General features: G+C 37.9%; 5 protein-coding genes and 1 long non-coding RNA gene across 8 annotated transcripts; 4 read left to right on the forward strand and 2 right to left on the reverse strand.

Annotated features, from left to right (window-relative positions):
• The first annotated feature begins 2,120 nt into the window (after window positions 1-2,120).
• LOC129297644 (cysteine proteinase mucunain-like) lies at window positions 2,121-5,240 on the forward strand. The gene is made up of 5 exons (XM_054935990.1): window positions 2,121-2,665; window positions 3,559-3,794; window positions 3,875-4,015; window positions 4,292-4,744; window positions 4,851-5,240. Exons 1-5 carry the CDS (start codon window positions 2,188-2,190, stop codon window positions 4,944-4,946), a joined length of 1,404 nt encoding a protein of 467 aa, XP_054791965.1. The 5' UTR covers window positions 2,121-2,187; the 3' UTR covers window positions 4,947-5,240.
• A 1,100-nt stretch (window positions 5,241-6,340) lies between these two features.
• Window positions 6,341-8,518, reverse strand: LOC129297645 (uncharacterized). The gene is made up of 7 exons (XM_054935991.1): window positions 8,148-8,518; window positions 7,959-8,012; window positions 7,704-7,835; window positions 7,432-7,540; window positions 7,291-7,332; window positions 7,105-7,161; window positions 6,341-7,039 (listed from the first exon to the last, which is right to left on the reverse strand). The coding sequence occupies exons 1-7, from the start codon at window positions 8,417-8,419 to the stop codon at window positions 6,560-6,562; spliced, it is 1,146 nt and encodes a 381-aa protein (XP_054791966.1). The 5' UTR covers window positions 8,420-8,518; the 3' UTR covers window positions 6,341-6,559.
• A 1,232-nt stretch (window positions 8,519-9,750) lies between these two features.
• LOC129297643 (uncharacterized) lies at window positions 9,751-11,707 on the forward strand. The gene is made up of 3 exons (XR_008590228.1): window positions 9,751-9,827; window positions 9,993-10,378; window positions 11,692-11,707. It is a non-coding gene; the product is annotated as an uncharacterized LOC129297643 (long non-coding RNA).
• A 264-nt stretch (window positions 11,708-11,971) lies between these two features.
• Window positions 11,972-15,024, forward strand: LOC129297641 (mannose-P-dolichol utilization defect 1 protein homolog 2-like). 3 transcript variants are annotated; one of them, XM_054935987.1, is made up of 9 exons: window positions 11,972-12,251; window positions 12,686-12,839; window positions 13,128-13,200; window positions 13,297-13,363; window positions 13,495-13,554; window positions 14,011-14,071; window positions 14,153-14,194; window positions 14,742-14,859; window positions 14,996-15,024. In XM_054935987.1, the coding sequence occupies exons 1-8, from the start codon at window positions 12,105-12,107 to the stop codon at window positions 14,843-14,845; spliced, it is 708 nt and encodes a 235-aa protein (XP_054791962.1). In that variant the 5' UTR covers window positions 11,972-12,104; the 3' UTR covers window positions 14,846-14,859; window positions 14,996-15,024. The 3 variants fall into 3 exon arrangements, with proteins under 3 accessions (XP_054791962.1, XP_054791961.1, XP_054791963.1); XM_054935986.1 differs by having other exon boundaries at window positions 14,742-15,024; XM_054935988.1 differs by lacking the exon at window positions 13,297-13,363 and having other exon boundaries at window positions 13,128-13,252; window positions 14,742-15,024.
• A 4,130-nt stretch (window positions 15,025-19,154) lies between these two features.
• LOC129297640 (F-box protein At1g47056-like) lies at window positions 19,155-21,680 on the reverse strand. Its single transcript, XM_054935984.1, has one exon. It carries the CDS (start codon window positions 21,406-21,408, stop codon window positions 19,795-19,797), a length of 1,614 nt encoding a protein of 537 aa, XP_054791959.1. The 5' UTR covers window positions 21,409-21,680; the 3' UTR covers window positions 19,155-19,794.
• A 460-nt stretch (window positions 21,681-22,140) lies between these two features.
• LOC129297642 (protein DCL homolog, chloroplastic-like) lies at window positions 22,141-24,712 on the forward strand. The gene is made up of 3 exons (XM_054935989.1): window positions 22,141-22,763; window positions 22,867-22,981; window positions 24,247-24,712. The coding sequence occupies exons 1-3, from the start codon at window positions 22,477-22,479 to the stop codon at window positions 24,415-24,417; spliced, it is 573 nt and encodes a 190-aa protein (XP_054791964.1). The 5' UTR covers window positions 22,141-22,476; the 3' UTR covers window positions 24,418-24,712.
• The last annotated feature ends 366 nt before the right edge of the window (window positions 24,713-25,078 follow it).

Consider the following 25,078-nt stretch of genomic DNA (forward strand, 5'->3'; position numbering starts at 1 on the left):
ATCATAATTGATATTAATTTTAATGAATCTTGCATCTCAATAAAATTTACCCAAAATTTCACTTAAAGATGTAGGGAGTGGAGGAGAATTACTTCCCTTCCTCTATTTGGTTGGTATTTAATAAAAAAAAAATGAGGAAAGCTCCTCCCTATTTTTTTGGAACAAAAGGGAAGCTCCTTATTTGATCACAAAAATAAAGGAAAAGGGATGGGAGCAACTTCCCTCCCTGCTTCTTTAGTCCTTCTTTTCAATTTGGGATTTTTTTTTTGGAGGGGGAGGAGAGAGAAAATTATAACTAAATTATTTACTTATTATTTTAAAAATATTAGATTATCTTTGATATTAAAAAATTATACATTATCTTCTCCCACGCTCATAATAAAATAAATTTTATCACCTTGCAAAAATCAATATATAATTTTTGTCATCTAAAATTTTAACATTTATTCATCAGATACACTAATAAAATTTAATATTACTTTATTTATTCTTAAAAAATGTTATCAATATAAGTTTATATCCTTAAAATAATAAAGTTAATAAATATAATGCAAGAAAATAAAAATAAACTTAAAATTAACATAAACAAAATTGTCAATCTATCGTTAGTTTCCTGCCTTTCTAAACTAAACAATAATTCAATAAAATCTTCCCCTTGTCCTCCCCTTCAATCAATCCAATGGAACAGGGTCACAATGACATGAAATCCAATGCGATGGAGAGAGGGCTGCAGCCTGCAGGTTTAATCCGCGATGTTCATGTGTGTGCGTGTGTAAATATTATATATATAAATCCGCCATATACGCGAGTGTGGGTTAGTTGTATAATAAAAAATTAAATACATAACGTAACATCAAGTTAAAATTTCGACACTTCTCATCTACCATTGACAATGTTTTTGCTTTTTAAAACTGGACTGGTTAGGCCGATGAAGATATATCCACAATTCACTGACTATATTCTGTTCAACCCATAATCAAATCAATTATTAATATTAATACCTTACCAAAAAATCAATTATTAATAAATTTAATTAAAATATTTTAATTCTTTAAATTAGAACGAAGTAATCATTCATATTCAACATAATAATTATTAAATCCAAAAATGCAAGAAAGAATGACAGTGAAATCCAAAAACATTAAACTCATGATAATTAGGTTTCAATTTTCTTTTTGAAAAATATATTGAAAACATCTATCAAAATAATTATAAATTCAAAAATTTCAATTCCAAACAAATATTTAAGCATTAAATATAGTTTTTATATTATAATAAAACTTTTTATTTACAATTATTTAAATTATATTTACAATTTATTATTTTAAATTTTTTTTGAGATATAACTGTCATTTTTTTAACAAAAAATGCATGATAAAAATAAAAATATTAATCAATATTCTATAATATTAATAAAAATTAAGGGAGAATGATAAGTAATGACCTCAAAATAAGAGTACTATCAAGTTAAATTTTTTAAAAATTTTACTAATGAAAAATAACAAAATACTACTCCTTCCGTTAAAAAATATAAAGCATTTTTGAGAAGTTATATGTTTAAAAATATGAACTATTTTTAGTCTTTTGAGGTGTAATTACTGTTCTTTTTAAAAGTACCCTTATTAATGAATAATTTTATATTTACTGTAAGGTATTTAATAGGGATAAATATGAAAAAATAATATTAGTTTAAAAATAGATAATATTCTATTGAGAGGTAAAATTTAGTCAAAAATGTCTTATATTTTTTAATGGAGGGAGTGTTAAATTTAAAAATTTTATTTTCAAGGTAATTTTGACTTGAAATTAATATTTTTATAAGTATTATTTTTTATTAATATTAGAGTACACAGTATTAATAGATATGAATTAATTGTGAATGAATTTTTACTTGACATTAATATTTTTATAAATACTATATTACGCTACATTATGTTAATAAACAGGAATATATCAATGTTCTATATAATTAATTATATAGTACTGAATCTTTTCTATTTTTTATTATCTCTTATTATATTACATTTATGAAAAATAATATCTTTCTCAAGACATTATTTGCTACTCACCGTATTTCAATATCCAAGGGGTCGCCCCCTTTTGCCTTTAAAAGGTCCACTTTCATCGCCTTTTTTCCACAGCTACTGTCTTGATCTTCTTCCTGTTTCTCAAAAACATCACGGCAAAATGGGGTTGTCTAGATCGTCGAAGGCCATGATCCTACTGTTGTTCACGGTCTTCACTGCGTCTTCGGCCTTGGATATGTCCATAATCTCATACGACCGAATCCACCCCGATAAGTCAACATGGAGGACGGACGACGAGGTCATGGCAATATACGAGCACTGGCTTGTGGAACATGGCAAGGTCTACAATGCTCTGGGCGAGAAGGAGAAGAGGTTTGAGATTTTCAAGGATAATCTGAGGTTCATCGATGAGCACAACGCTGAGAATCGGACCTACAAAGTTGGGTTGAACCGATTCGCCGATCTTACCAACGAGGAGTACAGGGCCAAGTACCTGGGAACCACGATCGATCCCCAGAGGAGGATTGCCAAGACGAGGAGCAACCGTTACGCTCCACAGGTCGGCGACAAATTGCCGGAATCTATTGATTGGCGGAAGGAAGGTGCGGTCGTCCAAGTCAAAGATCAAGGAAGTTGCGGTAAGTCCGTATTTGTTTTATTCTTAATGAAATTTAACTTTTCCTGATTAAATTTATTTATTTATTTTTTTGGTCTTTTCCTTTTGAATGATCTAGCGGTCACTCCCTAATCTTGGATACAATCAAAAGCCGGCACTTGCTATGTTAGGATCATTAATCCCTTGATATCTTGTAAGAGAATTCTTTAGGACTTGTCTCTTCGATCACAGACTGGAATAGTTCATGGTTGAAGAACAATAAACAAAAATCCTGGAAAAATTAAAAAACGAGAGAATTTGTTACACTGGCAAAACTGTATGTTTGGTCCCTAAGAGAATACTATTTTCTCAACTTGATCTTTCATTGCTAAAACAAGTCAGTTAAGTCTGATATATGATCACTCTATTCTCAAGCTGATCCTTCAAAACAAAGCTACTCCATTTACTCTGAAAATTTTATTCTGGTCAGTATAGCCGTTCTTCTGTCGAAAAATAGGATCTCATTATAGCTGGATTGTAGCACTTTAAATATTTATTGGAGGGACCTTTGCTAGTTCTCTGAGATAACCACTCTTATTCTTGGTAATCTTAACTTCCGGAGATTAGATAAAGGTGATTGAGTAACTACTATATTTTGATCATTTTATACAGAATAATTCATGGAAGGAAAAATCATTTACCCCACACCCAATGTTAGTCAATAATATGATTTCTGTTTTCTCCTATTTGTAAATAGCAACTTTATGATTACCGCATTTTCGTTGCTATTTCACAATGTTTGAATTATCCTTTTGTATTGATATGCTTTTAAACAAGAAGATTGCTTAATCATGGTGCCCAAAGAACTATCATGCATAGCGAATTTTATATATGCGGAGGATTGCTAGTAAGTCATTGATTTAATCTTGAGTGAAGGGAGTTGCTGGGCATTCTCAACCGTAGCTGCAGTGGAAGGAATAAATAAGCTAGTGACAGGCGATCTAATTTCACTGTCCGAGCAAGAACTGGTGGATTGTGATACAAAATATAACGAAGGGTGCAATGGGGGATTAATGGACTATGCCTTTGAGTTCATCATCAACAATGGTGGCATTGACACTGAAGAGGATTATCCCTACCGTGCTGTTGATGGCCAATGCGACCAATATAGGGTCAGTCTACATTCTGTTATTATCTGGGACAGAAAATTGTTACCCCTCTAATACTTAATGTGTTGCTGACATTTCTACAGAAAAATGCAAAAGTTGTGGCAATTGATGGTTATGAAGATGTTCCTGTCAATGATGAGAAAGCATTGAAAAAAGCTGTTGCAAATCAACCAGTGAGCGTTGCAATTGAAGCAGGTGGCAGGGAATTTCAGTTATATGTATCTGTAAGTTTCTCAATTGATTCATTTTCTCAAGCTTTTAGGAATATTCAAAGCATGCTTCATATATAGACGCATTGTCCGTTATGGTCACTCTAATTATGACGAATGATTTGATCTGCCCATCCTTTGAGGAATTAGCTACATCCTACACGACATCACAAAAGTCATTCTGAGGCTATTATAAAGAATCCTTTAATTAAGAGATCTTTTGGGATAATTTCTTCTTGCTGTCCAGTTAGTACCTGCGCAATCTTATTAGGCTTTGCTCCATTTGGTCAGGGTATATTTACGGGAAGATGTGGTACGGCATTAGATCATGGTGTTACGGCTGTTGGTTATGGCACGGAAAATGGTGTGGATTATTGGATTGTGAAGAACTCCTGGGGATCAAGCTGGGGTGAGGAAGGGTATGTTAGAATGGAGCGTAATGTGGGCACAACCAATACGGGCAAGTGTGGCATTGCGATGGAAGCCTCCTATCCTACAAAGAAAGGCCTAAATCCCCCAAACCCTGGACCGTCTCCTCCCTCACCGGTGAAGCCACCCACTGTTTGTGATAGTTACTACAGCTGTCCCGAGAGCACTACATGCTGCTGCGTGTATGAGTATGGAAAGTATTGCTTTGCCTGGGGATGCTGCCCTCTGGAGGCTGCCACCTGCTGTGAAGACCACTACAGTTGCTGCCCTCACGACTATCCCATCTGCAACATTGACGCCGGCACCTGTCTTATGGTAACACAACCGAAAGTTCTTCAGTCGTAATTATTATTGGCTACTACTGGATTCTTTTTGTTCACGTTGATGATATATATCTTAACTGACATTCTCTGTACTGCAGAGCAAGGACAACCCGTTTGGGGTGAAGGCGATGAAGCGCACTCCAGCTAAACCCTATTGGGCATATAGAAAGAAGAGCAAGACAAGCACTGCTTGAGCCGACGGATGAATGATGAAGGAGTGGATGACCTAGTCAAAGGAGGATGGAGGAGCGTATTACATATTCTTTTCCTTTAGATTCATCATACTGCCCATTAGACGGTCATTTCGGACATTTAGATACCAATTGATGAATGCTTTGTCAAATTTCAGGATGTAACTTCCTGGTGTAAATAGCGTTCTATTTACGGGTTGCATTGCTTTCCAACAAACATATTGGTTGTCGTGACTTTCGAACTTAAGTAGATTCTGTGATCAAGTACCGATGGTGGATGAATTTCTTTTCTGCTCATATCCTATTTTTTTCTCTGGTTATAGGCTATAGCGTCGTATAAGTTTCAACGAAAGAAAGCCTCAACCTTCTCAGGTTTAATTGTGCCGTCAATTTAGCAAGCGACTCAATTGTTATGCCCCCCTTAATCGAGGAAGGAAATAATGTGGAAGAAGATATTGGCTAATATTACGTTGTTTGCAGATATCTTTTGTTCAGTGGTCTGCATGTGGATGAATAGGAATTTAGATGCCCTGAATTGTGTACGTAGTATTTTAGACGAAGGGTAGAGACAAGGAGATGAAGAATTACTTGTTTCCTCTCCTTCTCATTTTATTCTTTCATTTTCGACCTCACTAAACGCTTGGATGAGTGATCCCGATGCTGAAAATCAAATGCTCTTCCAGTTCTTATTTAACCATGTAAAACTCATTTCTATGTCTCTTTACTTAATATGGCTGGAGAGGAGTCTCTTCAATTATTTTTATTCCTGAAGACAAACAGTGCCAAGTTAGATGAGAAAGTGGACTGTAGATAACGTCAAGCGCTAAAAGACAAATTTAAATATAGAATAGGTGAACAAGAATCACGTCGTTTCTTTCAAATGATATCTTAAATTCTTAATGGAGTTTGAAATTAAGGAAGTGGGCGCACAAGAATACCTATTCTTATGCTCCGGTTGTCTTAGAAACATGGTAGTTGTGTTGGGGGACCAGGGAGGGGCGAAGAACTAATTGTCGCCCCAGACAACTTGATTCAGAATTCAATTATGTTCGTTTCATTTCGTTTTCGTCACCCAGCCCACATGACGGACGCCCCCCTTTTCAGAGTGATGGATCATGGTGTCCAGCCCCACCATGCCAGCCAGCTCGTGCTCGAAGAAGATTTTCTTTGAGCCAATATCTCTTCGCGATCATAATTCATTGAATCCATGATAATTACCTTACTTGGGCATTAACAAGTTTTTTGAGATTTTTGGATTTCACCTGTAATTGTAAAGCTTTCCTAAATTCCCAACCATGCGCCCCTCCTCCCTTTAATTAAGAGGAAAAAGAAAAGAAAATTCTGTTTCAAATTATTAGCTTGAAGGCAGCACCGAATATTTTCTCCGCGAAAAAAGATGGGCGAAAATTTGTACACAGATTATATTGCAAGAAGCAACAGATAATACTCACACACATTCACAGATGGAAGCTAACAAGGCGTCGCTATGATGGAATGTCTGAAGACACATAGATAAACCACCTAAACGCAAAAGCCAGGTACCGGGACAAACAATTAAGAGCCTTTGATGAGGTCATTTTCGACTCAAATACCAACTCCGCTGCCACTCTGTCTTGCTACTCTAGATCAGAAGTGAAGGAACCGTTCTGATCACCTCCGTTAGTGTAGCGAAATGCGCACTCTTCAACCTTCACTCTGTGGCCTGGGCCATTAATCCTAGCGTCATGAAGAAGTGTAATATAATTATAGGAAGGAACTACAGAGGAATTCTTAGGCACCGAGGGCAGGGGAGGAGGCAGTGGCCACATGGGTGGCCCTGCTGCTCCGTCCTGTGGTGAATTCCAGCCCAAGTTGGTAGATTTCCTGGAAGCGTAGTTTGGTGTTTCGTCAATGAGCCTTTTCGCTCCAATTACTTGATTCATATTGTACAGAGAGAGAACCGTTTCATTGCTTTCCATCGTCTGGATGTTAGGTTTGAGGACGTAAGGATGTTGGATGGGCAGATATGGTCTTTGAATAGCGAAGACGCCGGGTACGCTCTGAAGGAAGCTGAATTTTCTCTGTGTGCTGATCACTAGACTGAAATCTTCCGCAACCTGAAGAACCCCATGAATTAATGACCCAGTTTTTGAAGTAAATTAGAAAGGAGATAGAGCAAGACCTTGTTAAGCGAACCCAATTGAACTATGCCTTCTCTCACTGCAATGACGACAATGGTCTACCAACAGAAGCAGCAGTTTCGTTAGCATGCACTAGTAGAGGAATAAATGAAACAAGTTTCCAGGCAGACATTGTTATTTATTTCTACTCGATATCCCAAGGTGTTTCTGTGAATGGTTTTACCTACCTTAATACCTGAATTGAACTGATATTCCCACGCCCTTGGTCGCTGTAAGTGCAAATAAAATACCAAACTTTCTATATTCAGGAGAAAGAATGAGCTGAAGAACTATCTTAATGATTTCTGTTTAACGTTAATTTCTCTTACAGGCTCAACTGAAGCATTCCATGAAGCGATGCAGCTAGGTTCAGACTCATTTGGACTGTCTCTGTGTACCCATTTGTGACTGTTGTCCGCAGCCACTCTCCCCACCAATCTGCACATAGATTACAGACGTCAAATGATCGAGTTAAGCTTCAGTTCCTTTTCTTTCATGTAAATATTTGTCAGACTGCTCTTCGAGAATAGAGGCAGAAATGCTAGATTAATTATGATAAGAAAATGTGATAGTGGAGCAAAGGCATGTATTCAACCCTTACCCCTCCCCATAACTGTAGACCTCATGTGACATTTTGAAGAACACGTCAGCTCCAAACTTTCCGTCAAGGTACCCACTCCTTGCTCTTTCGCATTCGTTAAAATCACAGAATCCATCTTCCCAAACCAGGATCCTACAAAGATCACCTCCTAGCAATTAAAAAACCATAATGACTTTTCATGTCCGGTTGGATTTGGCTAGCCTGTCAAAAGAAGTGAAACCATTCCTGTGATTGTCATAATTAGTTGACTATTACCAGTTTCTTTTATCTCCCTTGGATCGATCAAGATCAGTTCCTCCAAATTCCCACCTGTAACAGAAGAAACCGGTCTGCAACGTCAAAATTCGCTACAACTTTTCATGAAATGAAGCATTCCTTTGTTTACGCAGACAAAGAACTCTTTTGGAGTTTCAGTATGTTTTTTGTTCTGAATTAGTTCCATACCTTGGGGGAGGATAGTTTCGGGGCAAAATCCTCCAGAAGACAGCGTATACCCACTTAGAAGAAGTGGAAAAGTCTGAAGGTGAGCACAAGCTTCTCAGAGTATGCTGCAAGAGGCAATTAAGCAGGGGCAGCCCAGTTTCCATTTTCCCGAGGCAAGCACAGCCAGGAGTTACTGAGTAAAATGGGAGGGGAAGAGCTTGATTAAAAGGTACAGTGCTTTCTAAGTGAGGGTACCCACTTGAGCACCAAGTTAGGCGATCATGCTCCAACATTTAGATTTGTCCAAGACAGGATGATATTAGTAGTTTTAAGTGGGGCCTCCATATTCACATATATTTGCATCTTAATAATCATAAATATGATTATATCTCCTCTTCTTTCCCCCCTATCATTTAGTGCCTAATTGTGGGAGTTGATTCTGCTGAAGCCAGACAAGAAAGAAAATGAACAAGAAAACAACGGACTCCAGCAGACTTGCTTGATATGATAATGTCCCCCAATCTACCTAAGAGAGCTAGTCATAATACGGTAAAGGGAACACCAAATTGTTACTTGTTTCGCGCCTTCTGTCATTGTGAGGCAGGGAAACATCTAGTTAGTGTGTAATTAGGAGGGCGTATTGTATACTTGTCTCTAGTTGAAGTGGTCCTGTTAAAGGACCATCGACTTCATGACTAGTAGTTGCTTGAATTGGCTTCTTTTTCCCTGCGTGGAGCCCCCTGCTACAGGACACACCCACCCGTTCGGTTCTTAATCCAACATTATTACAAGTTAAGCGCTGTAGTTGGACAAGACACTAGTGTGTTGCAATCCCAGCCAATTTCTGTTGAAGTTAACGTCACTCGTCAACAATTAAAAATGAAATAAAGGAGACATCAGTTACGAACGAAAGTAGCATCTTCTAAGTGATCACTGGTCTAGTTATTTGTAGTCATTAACTATCATTGTTGGGTCGTTGGGGGCACCCTTACTTGGCTAATGAAAATGTTTCGGGCGGAGATTTGATTAGATTACCATAATAAAAGACAAGAGCCCACAACAAATAGTGAGAGCTGGATGACGTAGGACTCCCATGAGCAGCGGCCATAAAATCTTCTGCATCTCATTCACACCACACGTACAGGATAATAAAAGCGTGAAAAAAAAAAAAGAAAAAGTAATGAAGGAAGATGGCAGTGTCAATGTTGACACTGACTTCAACTTGGTAGGTTTCACAGTTCATCACAAACTAAATGGATCAGAGAGAATCAATAAGAAAGCATGATGATAAAAGAGGCTAGTTTCAAACAATAGTATTTGCCATTGCCGTGCTAGCTAAGTTTGAAACAACTTAGGTAGATAAATGCAGGGAGTGTGAATGGGGGGAAGTACTCGAGTTAAGAAATGAAAGGAAAGGAAAGAAGAGTGGTGCAGGTTAAGTCTCGGAATTAAACAGTGAGTAGTGGGTAATGGAGATGAAGATGCGCCCTATGGGCTGGGCTAAATGGATTGACAGCTACGTTTTGTGGGGCCCGAAAGCCCACCACTACTGTATTGGGATGTCATTCAGTTTCTCACCTCATTCGTTTCTTATCTCGATGAACTGGCTTTTGGTGGAGTCTCCGTCTGATAGGCTTCGTTATTTCTACACTTATCAGATCACCATCGTCCTTGGACAGCTCCAAAAACCTACATGTGAATGTGAGCTTTCACAGCCTTTTTCCCTTACTACTAATTATGGCATGTTACACGGTTTTAATACTGGTCAATGCTAATATTAATATCTTTACTTTATCTTCATACCGTCTTTCACTCTTCTTCTGTGTTGTTGTGGGTAACCAATTTTCCAATGCTTGATTGGATAAGACTCTGGGCAGAGGCTGGAAACTTGAGGTATATTCCTTGGTTTTTTAGAAAAAGAAAAAAAAAACCCAGTAGCCGCTAACTTAATTGGTTTTGACGATTTGTACTTGATATAATAGTTTATGTTTAAACTTAATCGGTTACTTGAATAGTGTTAAGAAAACTATAATTTTAAGTTTATAATTGATTTTCACATGTATTTTTACAGACTCATAGTCTTGTTTTTCAGAAATTTTTTTAATAGCATGTTTTTCAAAAATTTGATTTGAAGTGGTGGGGCTATTTTTGTTATGGGTTTGAACTTGTAAGCTGTAACTGGGCGTAATTTGGGCTTGGGCAGTACACTGAGCACGCATAGCCGAACCAGTCTTCTATGTTATTCACTGAAGGTTTACTTTACTCATTGAGATCTCAATCCCCTCTTGATTTTTAATTTCATGTTGTTTTTGGGCTTGACACTCTTTATAGCAGAGAAAAAAAACATGCTCCAACTGGCTACTTTAGGGGAGGGGGACCAAATTGCTTCACCTGGTTTGACTGCCTGAGTTTGATTTGTTTTTTTTTTTTTCATTGACTTGTGCATCTCATTTATTTTTATTTATTGTGAATCCTTGAGATCATCGATTACCTTGGCATAATAAAGCAGGTTGGTATTGAGATGATCGAAGCAGTACTGTTGGGTTTCCCCTTCAGCGAGGGTATTTTAATATTGGAAGGATAATAATTAAGTCTAAAAAACTTAAATTAATGCAGTTAAATTTTTGACAATTTTTTGAAGAATAAATTAAAAACATACACTAAAAAAAAAAGAAATTTAAATCTTAAATATAACTTTTATAAGTATCTTTAAATTAATATTTATAACTTATTTTTTAAAAAAATAAATTGAAATTTAACTGTCATTTTCTTTTTGATATTTTACTTTTTTTTAATTAAATATAAAAGAGTAAAAATTCTTCTCAGCATTTTTACAATCATTTCAAAGCCACTTTTCAAAGATATAAGTGTTTAGTTTTTCCCCCCTCATTGAAAGGCATTTAATCCTTTCGCCCAAATCAATCTCTGTTTGTACTTTTTTTTCAAGTCACATTTATAAAACTGTACCTATTAATTGTTAAAACGTGACTTTTTACAAAATTCAATGAAATACAATGGCATATTTTTAAAAATGCACTTGTTTTATTCTATTCTTAACTTTAATAGTGAATTAAATTAAATTAAATGCTCCATTCATTTAAAAATATAATATATATTTTTAGGAGTTGGATGTTAAAAAATGTAAGATATTTTTTATTTTTTCAAGTGTAAACATTACTTTTTTTTAAAAGTATCCCCGTTGATAATAACTTTATATTTATTGTAGGATGTTTAATAGGAATAAATAAAAAAAATAGAGTTAATTTGAAATTAGTTAACTACTTTATTGGAGGTGAAATTTAATTAAAAATACTTTATATTTTTAAAAGAAGAGTATATAGTTTTAAAATATTTGACATTTAACTGATTTTGACAAATTTTTCCAACATTAGAAAGGCAGTTAAAATGGCTTTATAAAAAAAAACCATAATATTCAATTAGACGTGGGAGAGTTCATTTTGAGGTTTGTGAGACCTGAAGGATGCAAGTGAACAGTATTACCATAATTTTTTGTTGATAAATTTGAGTAGTTAATCCATTTTAACTCTCTTTGTATGTGGGATAGGGCCGTGGAGGGAGTGCAAGCAATTCAAGTCGCTCTGATTATCAATACCGGCCAAGAGTCAGTATTCTACTGGATATGAAGAATTAATATTTCTATTAATTTTTTTGGGTAAAACTAATATTAATATTAATATCAACGGCCAGTTAATTTTTATAAGGATCAAAGTTTCTTTTGACCGAAACAAGTGCTATCCACAAAGGTCAACATTTACTTGGTTTGTCTGTCTGTCTGTTTGTTTGTTTTTTTTTTTGGGGGGGGCGGGGATCTTCTCTGTGGCTGCAAAAGTGCAAATGGATTTTCTGGCACTGGGCAGATACACTATTTGACACTTCGATAACCGTCGTCCAAAGCAATTTACAGGGCAAGGTAGGTGCCATAGCGTTGGGTTGATCAGGGGAATTGCTTGCGAGAGTATGGATTATCTGGGCATTGATGTGAGCTGCGCTGTGGGATCTCTCCGCCATGGCCACTTTCCAGACAAGGAGTGCTTGCTACCTCTTATTTCCAAGCTCCTCGGCTATGCCATCGTCGCCGCTTCGACTACCGTCAAACTTCCCCAGGTACGCCCGTCTTTTTATATTCTTAGTTGTCGATTTTCAGAGTGATTAGAAACCCTAGAACCCACACTGATCCTCTTATTGGATCTCTTACCCGGGTTTCGCCAGTGATATTTGCCCACAACTTTTAATTATGATTACTCGACGGTAAAAACAACGTTGCTGACCCTATCTCAGTAGTTAGTATTGCGATCTGCTTCCTGAACGGTAAATCATTAGTAATTTAGTGGATGTGTCTGTTTAAAATATCGGTACCGAGCAATTATTTCATTCGTCGCATTATTATATTTTTGTCCTTATTTGTTGAAAATATTGACTTGGTGCCGTTGGGGTAGTCATTAGATTTTGCCACTAAGAACTGCTTAAACAAGTCTAGTTTTTTAGGCAAGATTTCCAACCATCTTACAATACCGTTATGTTAATCTTGTGAACTGCAGATTTTAAAAATTCTGAATCATAAAAGTGTCAGAGGCCTTAGCATGATATCTTTCGAGCTCGAAGTTGTTGGCTATACCATAGCACTAGCCTACTGTCTTCACAAAGGGCTTCCGTTTTCAGCTTATGGGGAGCTATTGTTTCTTTTAATCCAAGGTGTACTAGCATTTTCTGCATTTTTAATTGCACATATTTGTCGTGTATCCTTTTTTCCATTGATCCTGCACATTACTGTATGATATTATACATACACATGTAACACAACTTTGTCATGTAGTTATGATGTAATCTTAGAGGAAGATCTGACGCTCTGAAATTAGTGTGTTACTTGTAATACGCCAATATGTATATTTAGAAAGCTCTTATTTGTTATGAATTGCTTTCTTGTTCTGTGACATTGTCAATGGAATCTGACATGCTCCCTTCTATTCTTGTCTGATACAGCTTTAGTTTTGGTTGCTATAATCTACTACTTTTCTCAACCCATGGGTACCAAAACATGGATCCGAGCGTTACTGTATCCTACTTGCCTACAGAGGCACCAAGTTTTTATCTTCTCATTATGCAAGGTAAATTGATATGTTCGACCTTGTCCTTGATACATGGTTTTCAGATATTGTGCTGTAGCACCCACTATCTTGGCTGGTCAAATCAATCCTCTTCTCTTTGAAGCTCTGTATGTGAGTAGTCAACACTTGTGCACTGGAATTTTTTTCACTTGAAAGTCATGCGCTCATGTATTGTATAGTTCTCTACTTCTTATTTCAATTTTTTATGCCCATATTTCCTTATATGATTTCATTTGTTGCAGGCATCTCAGCATGCAATTTTTCTCTTTGCCAGGATTCCACAAATATGGAAAAACTTTTCTGTAAGTGGAGCCATTAATTGCCTTTTTTGGTTTCCGCTTAAAATGGAGGAAAATGCCTAGTTTCCATAAAACTAATGAAATCAGTTGTAACAATTGTACGGGCCAACAATACTGGGTTCTCCGCAGTTTCAATGACAACTAATTTTCTTTGTGAAGATTAACAAATGAATGCTTTCTTTGCAGGGTGTCTGTATGATTAGTAACTTCAAGACTGAGTTTAACTAAGTGAAAGTTATTTACTTTCTGGAAGCCACTTTTCTTTGATGCATATTACCACTTTACCTGTTCAACTGTTCTTTTTGGGCCAATTACATACTGCTTAAGTGTTATGAATGGCTAGGCTTCTTTCAACGTTACTGATGCGTTTATGCTCAGTTTTATATGATATGTACCTTTTAAAAAAAAAAAAAAAGTCATGTTACGATATTTCTTTTTTGCTCTAATATTTATTTGCAGAGCAAAAGCACTGGAGAACTCAGTTTCTTAACATCATTCATGAATTTTGGAGGTTCAATGGGTAAGACTGTATGATTGTTATGGGATTTGATCTACTTTTTGGATGTTTGCAAATTAATGTTCTTATCCTTGTTTGCTGCAGTCAGAGTCTTTACCAGCATCCAAGAAAATGCGCCAACTAGTGGTATCCTTGCTTTGTAAATGTCATAATCTTTATGTTCTTTCCTTGCCATCATCATCATTACATTTAAGATCAGTTTTTTGGTGTTGATAATAGTGAGGTGAGATTGGGTCACATATAATTTTTGTATTTGTTGATCTAAATGCTGTTCCTTTAGTTGCTGCCCTTACTGATGTTTCCAGCTAGCCAGTGGCAAAAGCTTTCTTTCTAATTCGCTGCACGTATTAATTTCTCAGTTTCCTTTCTGGAGAACCATTTTCAACCCCCCTCCAAAAAAAAAAAATTGCCAATTAAGCTGAAATATTTTTTGGGAACATGGCCTTATGAAGGTTTGAAAAAATCCCTTGCGACCCCATGAATAGTGGTTTCTGCCGAGTGTTTGTTGTACTCCAATGAAGCAAGTTTATTAGATTTGTGTCTATTTATGCCTCATTCATTAGTTTACCAAATTTTAAAAAATTGTGTCCTCCCTCCCAACTTTTGCATATTGTAAATTTATTTTTTAAATTATCTGAGATAATTATGATGGATTCCTTAATTCTCCTGAAAGTCATACTGGGTTCTGTACTTGGTGTCGCAACAAATTTTACTATCTTAAGTCAGATAGTGATATACCAGAAACCTCGGGCTGGGCCAGAGAAGAAGACGAAGTAGAAGAAATATGCCAGGTTATATATCATTTTATGCTGAGTTCTCTACTTTCAAGTTTCAACAGCTAATAGGTGGGCTGTGACACTGTCTGATTTGGTTTCAAAGAGACTATTTTCAATTCTATTTTATTGATTGTACAATATTGTTTATCAGGCAGTAATTTAAAGAATTGATTCAGGTTCTTTCCTTCCTCCTCATGATAATCTTTGTTCCAGTTATCGTATTTATTTTTTATATAATAAAATGAACACAAAAGTTCTTTGTGGCAGCCCATTCGGGTCCTGTATCTGCGTTCAACATTGTGTTTTGCTTTGATATTTTACCATTACTGCCCCTCCCATGCTCTGTTTCCAACTTCCTGGCATATGCACGCTTGGCAGATGAAAGGCTCAACAGTGTTTCTGATTTTAGATGACCATGTACCCATTGTGGGTGACATGTAAATTTAGACCACGCTTATGGTGCGATTAGTATATGGAAAGTTCTTTAAAGAAATTAAAAAAAAAATAGTGATGAAAAACATATTCACTGTGTTTGATAGATGGCAAAATAGCTTTATCGGAAATATCCCCAATTTGTGCAAAAGTTATTTGGGCAGGCCTGCACACTTCATTGCGAGTCTGATTAAACTCTCTGCACGCCAGATCCTCCACACCTGAACCTACCCTCATATTATACCACACAGGCCATGGCCATCACAGCGAGTTTGATTAAAAACATGTTACCTAGAATTATGTGTGAATATTGAAAACATAATCATTAATTCTTATAATTTTATTGAGTTTTACTTGTAATCCTTGAAATTTTTTTCCTAATGTTTTTAGTCCTTATAGAAATTGAAATCATTAAAAGCACGGCAACTATAGGGATTTGAGTGACAAATGTCAGTCAATTTTGTTAAAATTATGAGGATTAAAAGTATTTAAAAAAAACTACAAGAATTCAAAAAAAAAATCAACAAAATTATAGAGATTGATAATTGTTTTTTCTCTATGTGTGTGTGTATGTATATGTATGTATGTATGTATTGGCCAGCACCTAAAATTACAATTTCTATAAAAGCAGATAACTAAATTTGTGCTATTAGCTTTTCTTTTTAAAATCAGTGTATAATTTTTTAAATGATGTGATAAATGTATACGCTAATTAAAGAAAATTACATACTTGTAACGTTCATGCTCTGGTCATGATTTAATAAAAAAAAAAAGGATGAAGATATTAAGAACTTTTTTTTAGCCTAGTAAATTATAAATAATGGGTTAAAGAGCATTTTTATAATTGTACTTTTATTTGAGGAGTGTTAGGTATCTTGTATCATTAAGTGAGGTATTTCTACCCGTGTACAATTTTACATAGGAGCAATTTTTCCCTTTCATTAATCAATTGTGATCTCTCCTATTTTTTGCTTACGTAGTTGGTTTATGGGGCCTACTTTGGTGACACTAAGGTTGTTTAACTACCAATTTGACCCTCCTCGTTCTTCTTCTTCTTCCTCAATTTCTAGGTTCATGGTTTGTACTCTAAAAATCCATATATGAGAAACTTGTTCTTTCAAAAGACCTAAATTTAAGAGTCGCTCCTAATCTCTTCATGGTTCCTGATAACCAGTTGGACAGGCTATGTGGTCTATCATTTCTTTCATAGATAGCCGAAGATCCTCATGTTGGCATGCCAAGACAACAACACTCTCACAAGAACTGGAAGTCTCCTCGCAGCCATCGAGAATATCTAGTGAAGTCGGGTCGAATGAAATGGGTCCTGATCACGGATCTCTTTAATTTTCTCCTAAAACTACGTAGAAACAAAGATTTTCTAAATCTCTCTCTCTCTCTCTATAATGTGTGTGTGTGTGTGTGTGTTTCCCTTCAATCAAAATCATCAATCCACTTATAAGGACACAATTTGACTAGTTTATGGGTTCTTCATCATGTAAGAACAGAGAGTTGAAATTCTTGAAGAGGAAGCAATCGATGTCTAATAGCATAACTGTGTTATTTCCTCTAACGATTGCAATGGAATGGGTCTTGGTTGCAACCTGAGAGGATTAGGGTGAAGGAAGAAGAAGGGTGGATTTGGGGACAAGGGTTTTTGAGCTTGGAGAAACAACACTGAAAGAATTTCCAAACCTTCATTTTCTAGTCAATTAACTTTTGAAGCTTCTTCTTTTCTAGTCAATTAACTTTTGAAGCTTCTTCAACATTGTTGAACTTAATGTGCTTTAATTTTTGTACAATGGGTATGATTAAGGGAATATGAGTCTTCTCGTCATCTCTTGCAGAGTTTCCTGCCAACTCAAGAACTTGAATTCCATATATACAACATAAGGATCGAACCAAGTAAAATTCAAATTCAAATTTAAAATTCTAGATTTGAAATCAAATGGGAGATATTCAAGAACAGCATCGAGATAAGCAAGATGTCACGGATGATATTTCTGTGACCGTGTAAAGACCAAGATAATGATCGGTCCGCTGGTTAGCCTCGCACAATATGGGTAAAGGGGGCGACATTAGCATTGGGGGTGTTCTGCCTCAGTCTTCGAACTGTGTGCACAACTGGTCGGGGGCTAGTGCCGCCTCCCTGATGAGCCCATGGCAGGGCGAAACCAGTGTGATCCGTACGTGGTAAGGCTTGTCCTGAGGATTATGGGGTCCTCCAGGACGCCGCACGGGCGCCGTGTGCTGCGCCAGACTCTCATCCCGTGACAGAGTGGTATCAGAGCAGGACGTACTTTACTGTCGTGTGCGCGTGGGGTCCCACGTTGGGACTGGTCGGCCTCGGCACCGCTCCAGAAAGGCCTCCGAGCAGGTGGGTCCAAAAGTGGGGACTCGGGCGGGATGGTTGGCCGTTGTCGACTCCACTCCTGTTGGCTCGCGGGTGCGAGTGGGTTCGAAGAGTGCAGGACTCGGGTGGCCACTCAGCAAGTAAGCTGATGTGTTTGTGGCAGTACTGTACGTACGATCCTTGGGCGGAGTCGTTCTCCCCTAGCACGAGGGCGTGCTAGATTGGGTGTGGGAGAATGTCACGGATGATATTTCCGTGACCGTGTAAAGACCAAGATAATGAACGGTCCGCTGGTTAGCCTCGCACAATATGGGTAAAGGGGGCGACATTAGCATTGGGGGTGTTCTGCCTCAGTCTTCGGACTGTGTGCACAACTGGTCGGGGGCTAGTGCCGCCTCCCTGATGAGCCCATGGCAGGGCGAAACCAGTGTGATCCGTACGTGGTAAGGCTTGTCCTGAGGATTATGGGGTCCTCCAGGACGCCGCACGGGCGCCGTGTGCTGCGCCAGACTCTCAGCCCGTGACAAAGAGCTGGAAAACGAGAGGGGGGGGAGGACGAAGAGGGTTCATCCAATTATCTCATAAGAAGAGCAAAGACACATGGTCAAATTGATGGTCAAACGGCCTAAGTGTCACAAGAGTGAGCCTCACAAACCAACCACGTAAGGAAAAACCATGAGACCATGGTTGACTGACGGTAGGGAAAATTTACTTCTATGTAAAATTATACAAGGGTAAAAATACCTCACTTAATGGTACAAGGTACTTAATATCACTCAAAAGAAAGCATAGGGAAAAAAATACCCTTTAACCCTACAAATAATTTGATATAAAAAATTTTGAGACATGATTTTTTCAACAAAATACGTGCGCATTCATGACAACATTTGGAGAGCCTGCCCAGTCGGACGTCACCTTTAACAATAGCGGAATATGTACTCTTGATGTTAGCTCAGCCAAACAGAAAGGGTCATTAGTTATCGGTTATTTTGCCTGCTATTAGCATCCATTTCAAGGGCCCATCAAATTTGACTATTACAAGTTACAGCTTTCAAGTAGGTTGAACAAGTACTTGACAGATGGAAGCCACGTCAAAATGAAGAATGCCAAATATCCATAGTCCACATATCAATCGAGTGATCAAACAAGTTGAGTATTGCCCAACCAATAACCTGTGAGCTGTGATCGTAAGGTTTCAAAGTGTCTTAAATACCAATATTTAGCAATTAGCAATCCCGCTACTCATATTAAATTGGTACTGAAACAAGTACAGGTGCCCCAGGCCCCAATTCATAAGTATAGCCAGAAAGTAAACGCATTATTAATTTGAGTCACATCTAAAAATACCTTGACATCTCCAGGCCCCAATCCCAAATACAGTGATTCCATTTTGATCCAAACAAGCCATAGAATAAAATGGGGAAACAAAGGAGGAGGGTAGGTTTAAGGCCAGCCAGCAAAATAAGAAGAAAAGGAGGTAGGTAGGTTATATCAAACAATAATAATAGTCCAGCTATCGCCTTGTATCTTTCCAACTGAACATCGATTTTAATAAATGCCACCTTCAGCTTGGGAAAGCAAGTCATGCCATCCTCAAGTAAAAATGATCTGTTAATCGTACAGGATATCAATTGCATTGAAAATAACCGAATAATTTTCGACCAAAAGAAGAAACCCAAACAAACTATTACAAAGAAAATAAGTAATAACACAAAAAACAGATTGCCACATGAATTTGATAGAGCATCTAACGGCTACGGCCTGTGATAATTTTTACCAACAATTCTTGTCACCCGTGAAAAAGTCAACGAATTTAAAAGAAAGTATATCTTCTCCCATTAGATACAAAACATTTAACAAGTTGTAGTAATGTAACACTTCAAGACATCGATCAGCCTCAACCTCATTGGCAAAGAGGGCAGTAATTGATAAGATGCACCATCCTTGGGTAGCACCAGCCACCAAAGAAATTTGGGAGTAAAAAATGCCATTGACACTTCCAGCTGTGAAGATTCAACTTAAAAAACAATCAACAGCACACAGCGTGATTTAAAATTTAAATATAACAAAAGAGAAAAATCAAGTGATGATCCAACACAATGATGAAATTGAACAAAGGCTAGAATTGCTTTTCCTTTGGCATATTTTTCAAGTTTCTGCTTTAAAGTTTAAACATGCCGGGAACTACTATTGCCACTTGCCCACCTTCTTAAAGTGCAAGCCACTAAACTCTTCCCAGACAAAAGTCCTAACCTTGACTTGAATGAAGTAGATCGACCAGAACTGCTTGATGCAATAGTGGCTGATGCTGCTGCTTGACTGGGGATTGATGGAAGTTCTACAGCGTTATCCTGCATTGCACCATCACTAGCACCTGCATCCTGATGTTCAGTTTCGCCAGTATCTAAATTAACAGCAAGTGAAGCCCTGCTTAATCTTAACCAATCTGCACCTTCAAGTGTTACCCCCTTGCACTTCTTAACCTTCACTTTCACTAAATTTGGGCATCCATTAGCTAGTGCTTCCATGCCATGATCAGAGACAGGGCAACTCTTGATACAGAGTTTCTTCAGGGCTATACATTTTGCTGCGATGCAAGATATCTCACCATCACCGACTGTATCACTTCCACATAAGGCCAATCTCTCTAGATTATGGCAATTGGATGCCAGCATTTCCAAGCTCGCTTTAGTGGGATTAACACCAATAAGGACCAGTTCTTGAAGATTAGGGCAACATCTAGCAACTGCCATCAAACCTTCATCACCTATACGATTCGCTTTCCATCCATCGATATGAAGTTTACGTAGGAGCTTACACCGATCCGCAATGGCAGTAAGCCCTAAGTCTGTGCACTCAGGGGTCTTGACAAGATGCAATATTTCTAGATTCGAACAGTTCGAGATTGCCACCAAGCCAATATCACCAATCTGAAGCCTCTCAAGGTGGATTTCGACCATGCTTGGCACTCCGTCAGCTAGAAGTTGAAAAAGTTTATCCCAATCACCAGAGCACCTGAAAAGCTTCAAAGTCCTTAGATTCTTTGAGCCGAGAATAAGAGACCCAAAACACTGCCCATTGTAAAGCTCCTTTAAGCAAATAGTTTTGAGGGATGAAGCTGCAACACCGGGTCCAATCGCCTCAGCAGCAGCTGCATCGGTAATTCCGCGAAGACGCTTCACTGATAATTCTTCGAGAGACGGACAATTATCGAGCACTGCGTTCATCCCTTTGGACCCAAAAGTGCAAGATCCACATGAAAGCTTCTTCAAACCCTTGCAGTTCTTCGCAAAGGCCCCCATGCCAGCATCCGTGAGTTCACGGCAGGCACGGAGTTTTAAGCGAGTCAGATTAGGGCATCGTTCAGAAATGAGGAGGAGCGCCTCGTCCCCAATGCTCACAGATCTACGGTCGCATTTCAAAGCGAGCTTCGTGACGGAATCGAAACGAGAGAAAAGTGAAGGAATAACCGAAAGGAGATCCATTGGCGAGTTGAGGGAGAGACGGTGACGGCTCTGCCCCTCAATCTTGAGCCACCGCCGGCATACCAGAGAGCAGCGGTTACGGTCGGCGGAGCTAAGGGACTGAAAAATGCAAGCCAAGCACTCATCGGGAAGATCAGAGATAAAGTCAGGGACGGAATCGACGACCTCATGACGGGACTCGTCGCAGTCATCGGCGAGCATCGGAGAAACGAGGGCCGTTGATCCGGTCTTGGAGCGGGAGCCGTGAGAATTTTGGCGACGGCACGCAATTGCGGGCGTGGACGCTATCTGGCCCATCCACGGCGATTTCTGGCAGAGACGGTGGAGATGAGCAGCCACAATCTCAGTGGAGCTCGGCGGAGGGAAAGCCAGAGGTTAGCATGTTGTTGCAGAGCGCGTGTTCCAAAATTTCCGAGACGGACACGAACGCAGATTTCATTCCGCCTTTCTGGACCCTGTCTAGCTTTCGTCGGTCTTGACATTTTTCAAAAAAGTTTTATCCGGTGCGGAACAGCTCACGGGATTACTATGGCCTCTCCTCAGATTGGCGACTTTTATTTTTCTTTTTAATTAAATTCGAGTCTTTTTCTCTGGTGAGTACACGTGTAAGTATGAGAAAAATGTAAGTGGAGCCCGCCAAATATAGGAAGCGATTAATCAACATTGTTAGTTTTGTTCCCTCTTGCACGCACGCCACTCACTATATATTAGACCATTTTATATATTAAAAAAAAAATTAAAACATAACACCCGCACGCAGTGCAGGTTGGATAAGCCTTGAACGTTGAAGTTTCAAATCAACCCTTCCCTTCGTTGACGACCCGCTTAGTTTGTCATCACAAACTGAAGATCACACATTTCTGCATTCCTCTGCCCATGGAACAGATCCTCATCAGCTCACACAATCTGTCTCCATGTGCATGGTATTGGTGACTGAACTGACAAGGAAGATGGAATCTACAACAAGATGCGAACAAAATTTGATCTTCGACAAGTTTGAGGCCATAGTTCTAGCAGCATTCATAACAGTTGCAAACAACCACGATGATGTTGATGACGATGTTTTTTAATGCTATATAGTACAAAATCAAATCAATCTTACCAGATCATATAATACTGATCACCTACCTTTTTAGGCCTTTATTTAATCTGTCGTCCATTAATAAGACAGGCATGCATTAGGAAATCTTCAACTACAGCAACTTATTCTTAAAACTCCAGTCCAGACCAAATGGGCTAGGCCCAGAATGATTTGGTCCAACTATATGAGCTAAGAAAAACATGAATCAAATCGGGAAGATAATATCGTGATCTCAGTATCTTTCTATAATCTAACTGATTTCTAGAAGAACAAAAACAATTGAAATGGCAGCTTGTGTTCTGCACAGCAGAATTCAGGGGCTTAACTACCGAGGGATAACCGACGGAATCGGTGCGAAACATCGCCCGGTACGGCGCAGTAAAGCATATTTGGGACAAGCAGAAGAGAAAGTAAGCAGTGTTAGTCTGGGGAGCCTGAGAGCTAATTCCCCTATTCCAAGCCCAAGAGAGGCCGGGTGGGATTATCGGAAACGGAAAAATAAAGAAGCGGAGATCCTCTGGGACATCGAGCCTATCCTTCTGCTCACAAAGCATATTCTTCAATCACCTAGGTAGGTACAACATTCCTCACGCCATGATGCCTTAATCACTCTCCTTTCTCATTTCCCTCTCCCTCTATTCCCTATAATCACATTCCTTGATTTCCTTAGCTAGGTACATGGATGGGGAGAGACTCACTGTCGGGGATGAGAAAGCTGTAGTTGATAAGCTTCTTGCCTACCATCCACGTTTTCAAGATAAAGTTGGATGCGGCCTTCAATCTATTATGGTAAGATTTTCATTTCTATGATTTAACTTTTTTTTTTTTTTTTCATTTCCTCGTGTAAGCCACCGAGCTGTAACGGCAGTGCTCTTTTCTTTTTCTTTTTTAAATTTTATTATGTAATTGATTAATTAATATTGATTGATGCCATGTCACTGGTTACTTTCCAATAGACTATAGGATATCTGTTTATTCGCAACCTGGTCGCTTGTATTTATTTGGTGTAGAACATGCTAGCTATAACATTCATACTACTTAAGGAACATCCACGGGATCAGTTGTGCTATCATCTTCTCTAGACTTTTTTAAGCTTTATTTAATTTCTAGGGCAGCTTTGGCGGGATCAAAAACATCCCCATTATGGTGTGCTTTCATTCTACATTCCGGTTCAGTAGTTGAACTTTTTTATTGTCTCGAATTAGCCCCAGTATGATTTTTTATTCTATAGTTTGAGTGATGAACTTATAGTTTGCTATAATGTTGATGCCCGGTTTTGCGTGATCATTGTTTCAGTATTAGATGTACTGAGTTGTAGGCCTTACCTCTGCTTTTGATGACTGTATATTCAAGAAAAAATCCATCTTATGTGAATTCAAGCTACAAAATATGCGGAATGCTCATTAGCGTCTCTTGGCATTGGTCTGTGCTCTGTCCTTGATATTTGATGGGGAAATCTTTGTAGACGGGGCTTCAATTGTTAGACATTCTTCCTTTTTGGATGAACCTTAAAAATGCTGCAAGTAATGTAGGAAAAGGCGGAAAAAATGGCTGATACCTTTGAAATTCATTTGCGGCAAATTTTGCGCTGGTCTGTTACTCGTGTGCATTCTCAAAAAATGTCATCAATCAAAACTACGATGTCTTCATAATGATGCTATGAGGAGAAATTACATTATATTGCTATCTAGGTATCACTTCCGTTAGATTAAACGCATTGAAATACTCTGCTTATAGACGTATTGGGAGAGTAAAGTGATTGTGCGTGAATATATGTAGATATAATTAGTTACATTAAGATTTAAGCTTTCACTGATATGTACATAACTCTGGGGGGCTATTCATGGTATCCTCTCATGCACTTTTTTCTTGTTAACCGTAATCCTTGTTTTTCAAATATCATTTCCTGTTCTTGAAGTTTTACATTGACTCGCAACCCCACACCAAGGTTATTGAGCTTGAGCTAATCCTTCTTAGTTCGTAAAAGAGTTGCTCTGGTTCTTTTCCAAAGTAGTCAACAAGTGCAGTGGTATATATGACTTGTATTCTTGCAGGTTGATCGACATCCCCAATTTCAAAACTCAAGGTGTCTTTTTGTTGTAAGAACTGATGGTGGTTGGATAGACTTCTCCTACCAGAAGTGCCTTCGGGAATACATCAGAGATAAGTACCCAGCACATGCAGAAAGATTCATTCGTGAACATTTTAAGCGTGGGAGCCGTTAATTACGTATTTATTGCAACTTGACTACAAATTTTGGTGTGTCCATGTGTGTTAATGGGGCTACTTCTTTTTTCCTTTTTTTTTTTTTTTCCTTTTCATTCTTTCTTCCAGTTTTCCCCAGTTTTCAATTTTACCTACCCCGTTGTATGGATTCTTGTGGTTGTACATAATCATCGACTGGCATAGCAAGCTTATTATTGAAGGGGAAATAGAAATTGACGGTATAAGCAGAAATTGGTGAATTGTTGACTTTGTAGTCTCGGACACGGAAATCAGAAAATGATGCTTAACCTTCAATGTCCTGTTTTATTCTGCATCTCTTTTTCAGGTTCTCTTTCACTTTCACTTTCTTGGGTCGTGAGGCTTGATTGTTAATGGATTTCCCCCTATTCTTTGCTTTTTGACTATTCCCTCTGGTCCTATTTATAGGGCGGAGAGAGAAAAATTTTTTTAATCTTATTTATAAATCATGTCATTAAATTTTATCACAAATTTTCTCTTTCACCCTCCATTAAATATTGGAGAGAAAAAATTGTTATTGAAATATGTACATTTAATAAGGATAAAATTAAAAATTTATTAAAATTTAGTATAAAGTTAATAAATTTTAAGATTTTTTTCATATTAATAAAATATGTTAAAAGTAATTTATAAATAAAATCA

This window comes from Prosopis cineraria, unplaced genomic scaffold (genome assembly GCF_029017545.1).
Source record: "Prosopis cineraria cultivar Desert tree isolate PC_DT_omini unplaced genomic scaffold, ASM2901754v1 PC578, whole genome shotgun sequence".
In the NCBI taxonomy this organism is placed as follows: domain Eukaryota; kingdom Viridiplantae; phylum Streptophyta; class Magnoliopsida; order Fabales; family Fabaceae; genus Prosopis; species Prosopis cineraria.

Bases quoted from the DNA above. Each gene is read 5' to 3' on its own strand.
- LOC129297641 (XM_054935986.1), top strand. From the start codon at position 12,105: ATGGATTATCTGGGCATTGATGTGAGCTGCGCTGTGGGATCTCTCCGC. The intron at 13,364-13,494 runs GTGAGTAGTCAA...CATTTGTTGCAG, and splicing joins TTCTCTTTGAAGCTCTGTAT to GCATCTCAGCATGCAATTTT. The intron at 13,555-14,010 runs GTAAGTGGAGCC...ATTTATTTGCAG, and splicing joins AAATATGGAAAAACTTTTCT to AGCAAAAGCACTGGAGAACT.
- LOC129297644 (XM_054935990.1), top strand. From the start codon at position 2,188: ATGGGGTTGTCTAGATCGTCGAAGGCCATGATCCTACTGTTGTTCACG. The intron at 2,666-3,558 runs GTAAGTCCGTAT...TCTTGAGTGAAG, and splicing joins CAAAGATCAAGGAAGTTGCG to GGAGTTGCTGGGCATTCTCA. The intron at 3,795-3,874 runs GTCAGTCTACAT...ACATTTCTACAG, and splicing joins GCCAATGCGACCAATATAGG to AAAAATGCAAAAGTTGTGGC.
- LOC129297642 (XM_054935989.1), top strand. From the start codon at position 22,477: ATGGCAGCTTGTGTTCTGCACAGCAGAATTCAGGGGCTTAACTACCGA. The intron at 22,764-22,866 runs GTAGGTACAACA...TTCCTTAGCTAG, and splicing joins CATATTCTTCAATCACCTAG to GTACATGGATGGGGAGAGAC. The intron at 22,982-24,246 runs GTAAGATTTTCA...GTATTCTTGCAG, and splicing joins GCGGCCTTCAATCTATTATG to GTTGATCGACATCCCCAATT.
- LOC129297640 (XM_054935984.1), bottom strand. From the start codon at position 21,408: ATGGGCCAGATAGCGTCCACGCCCGCAATTGCGTGCCGTCGCCAAAAT.
- LOC129297645 (XM_054935991.1), bottom strand. From the start codon at position 8,419: ATGTTGGAGCATGATCGCCTAACTTGGTGCTCAAGTGGGTACCCTCAC. The intron at 8,013-8,147 runs GTATGGAACTAA...CTTCTGTTACAG, and splicing joins CGAAACTATCCTCCCCCAAG to GTGGGAATTTGGAGGAACTG. The intron at 7,162-7,290 runs GTAGGTAAAACC...TTCTGTTGGTAG, and splicing joins AGTTCAATTCAGGTATTAAG to ACCATTGTCGTCATTGCAGT.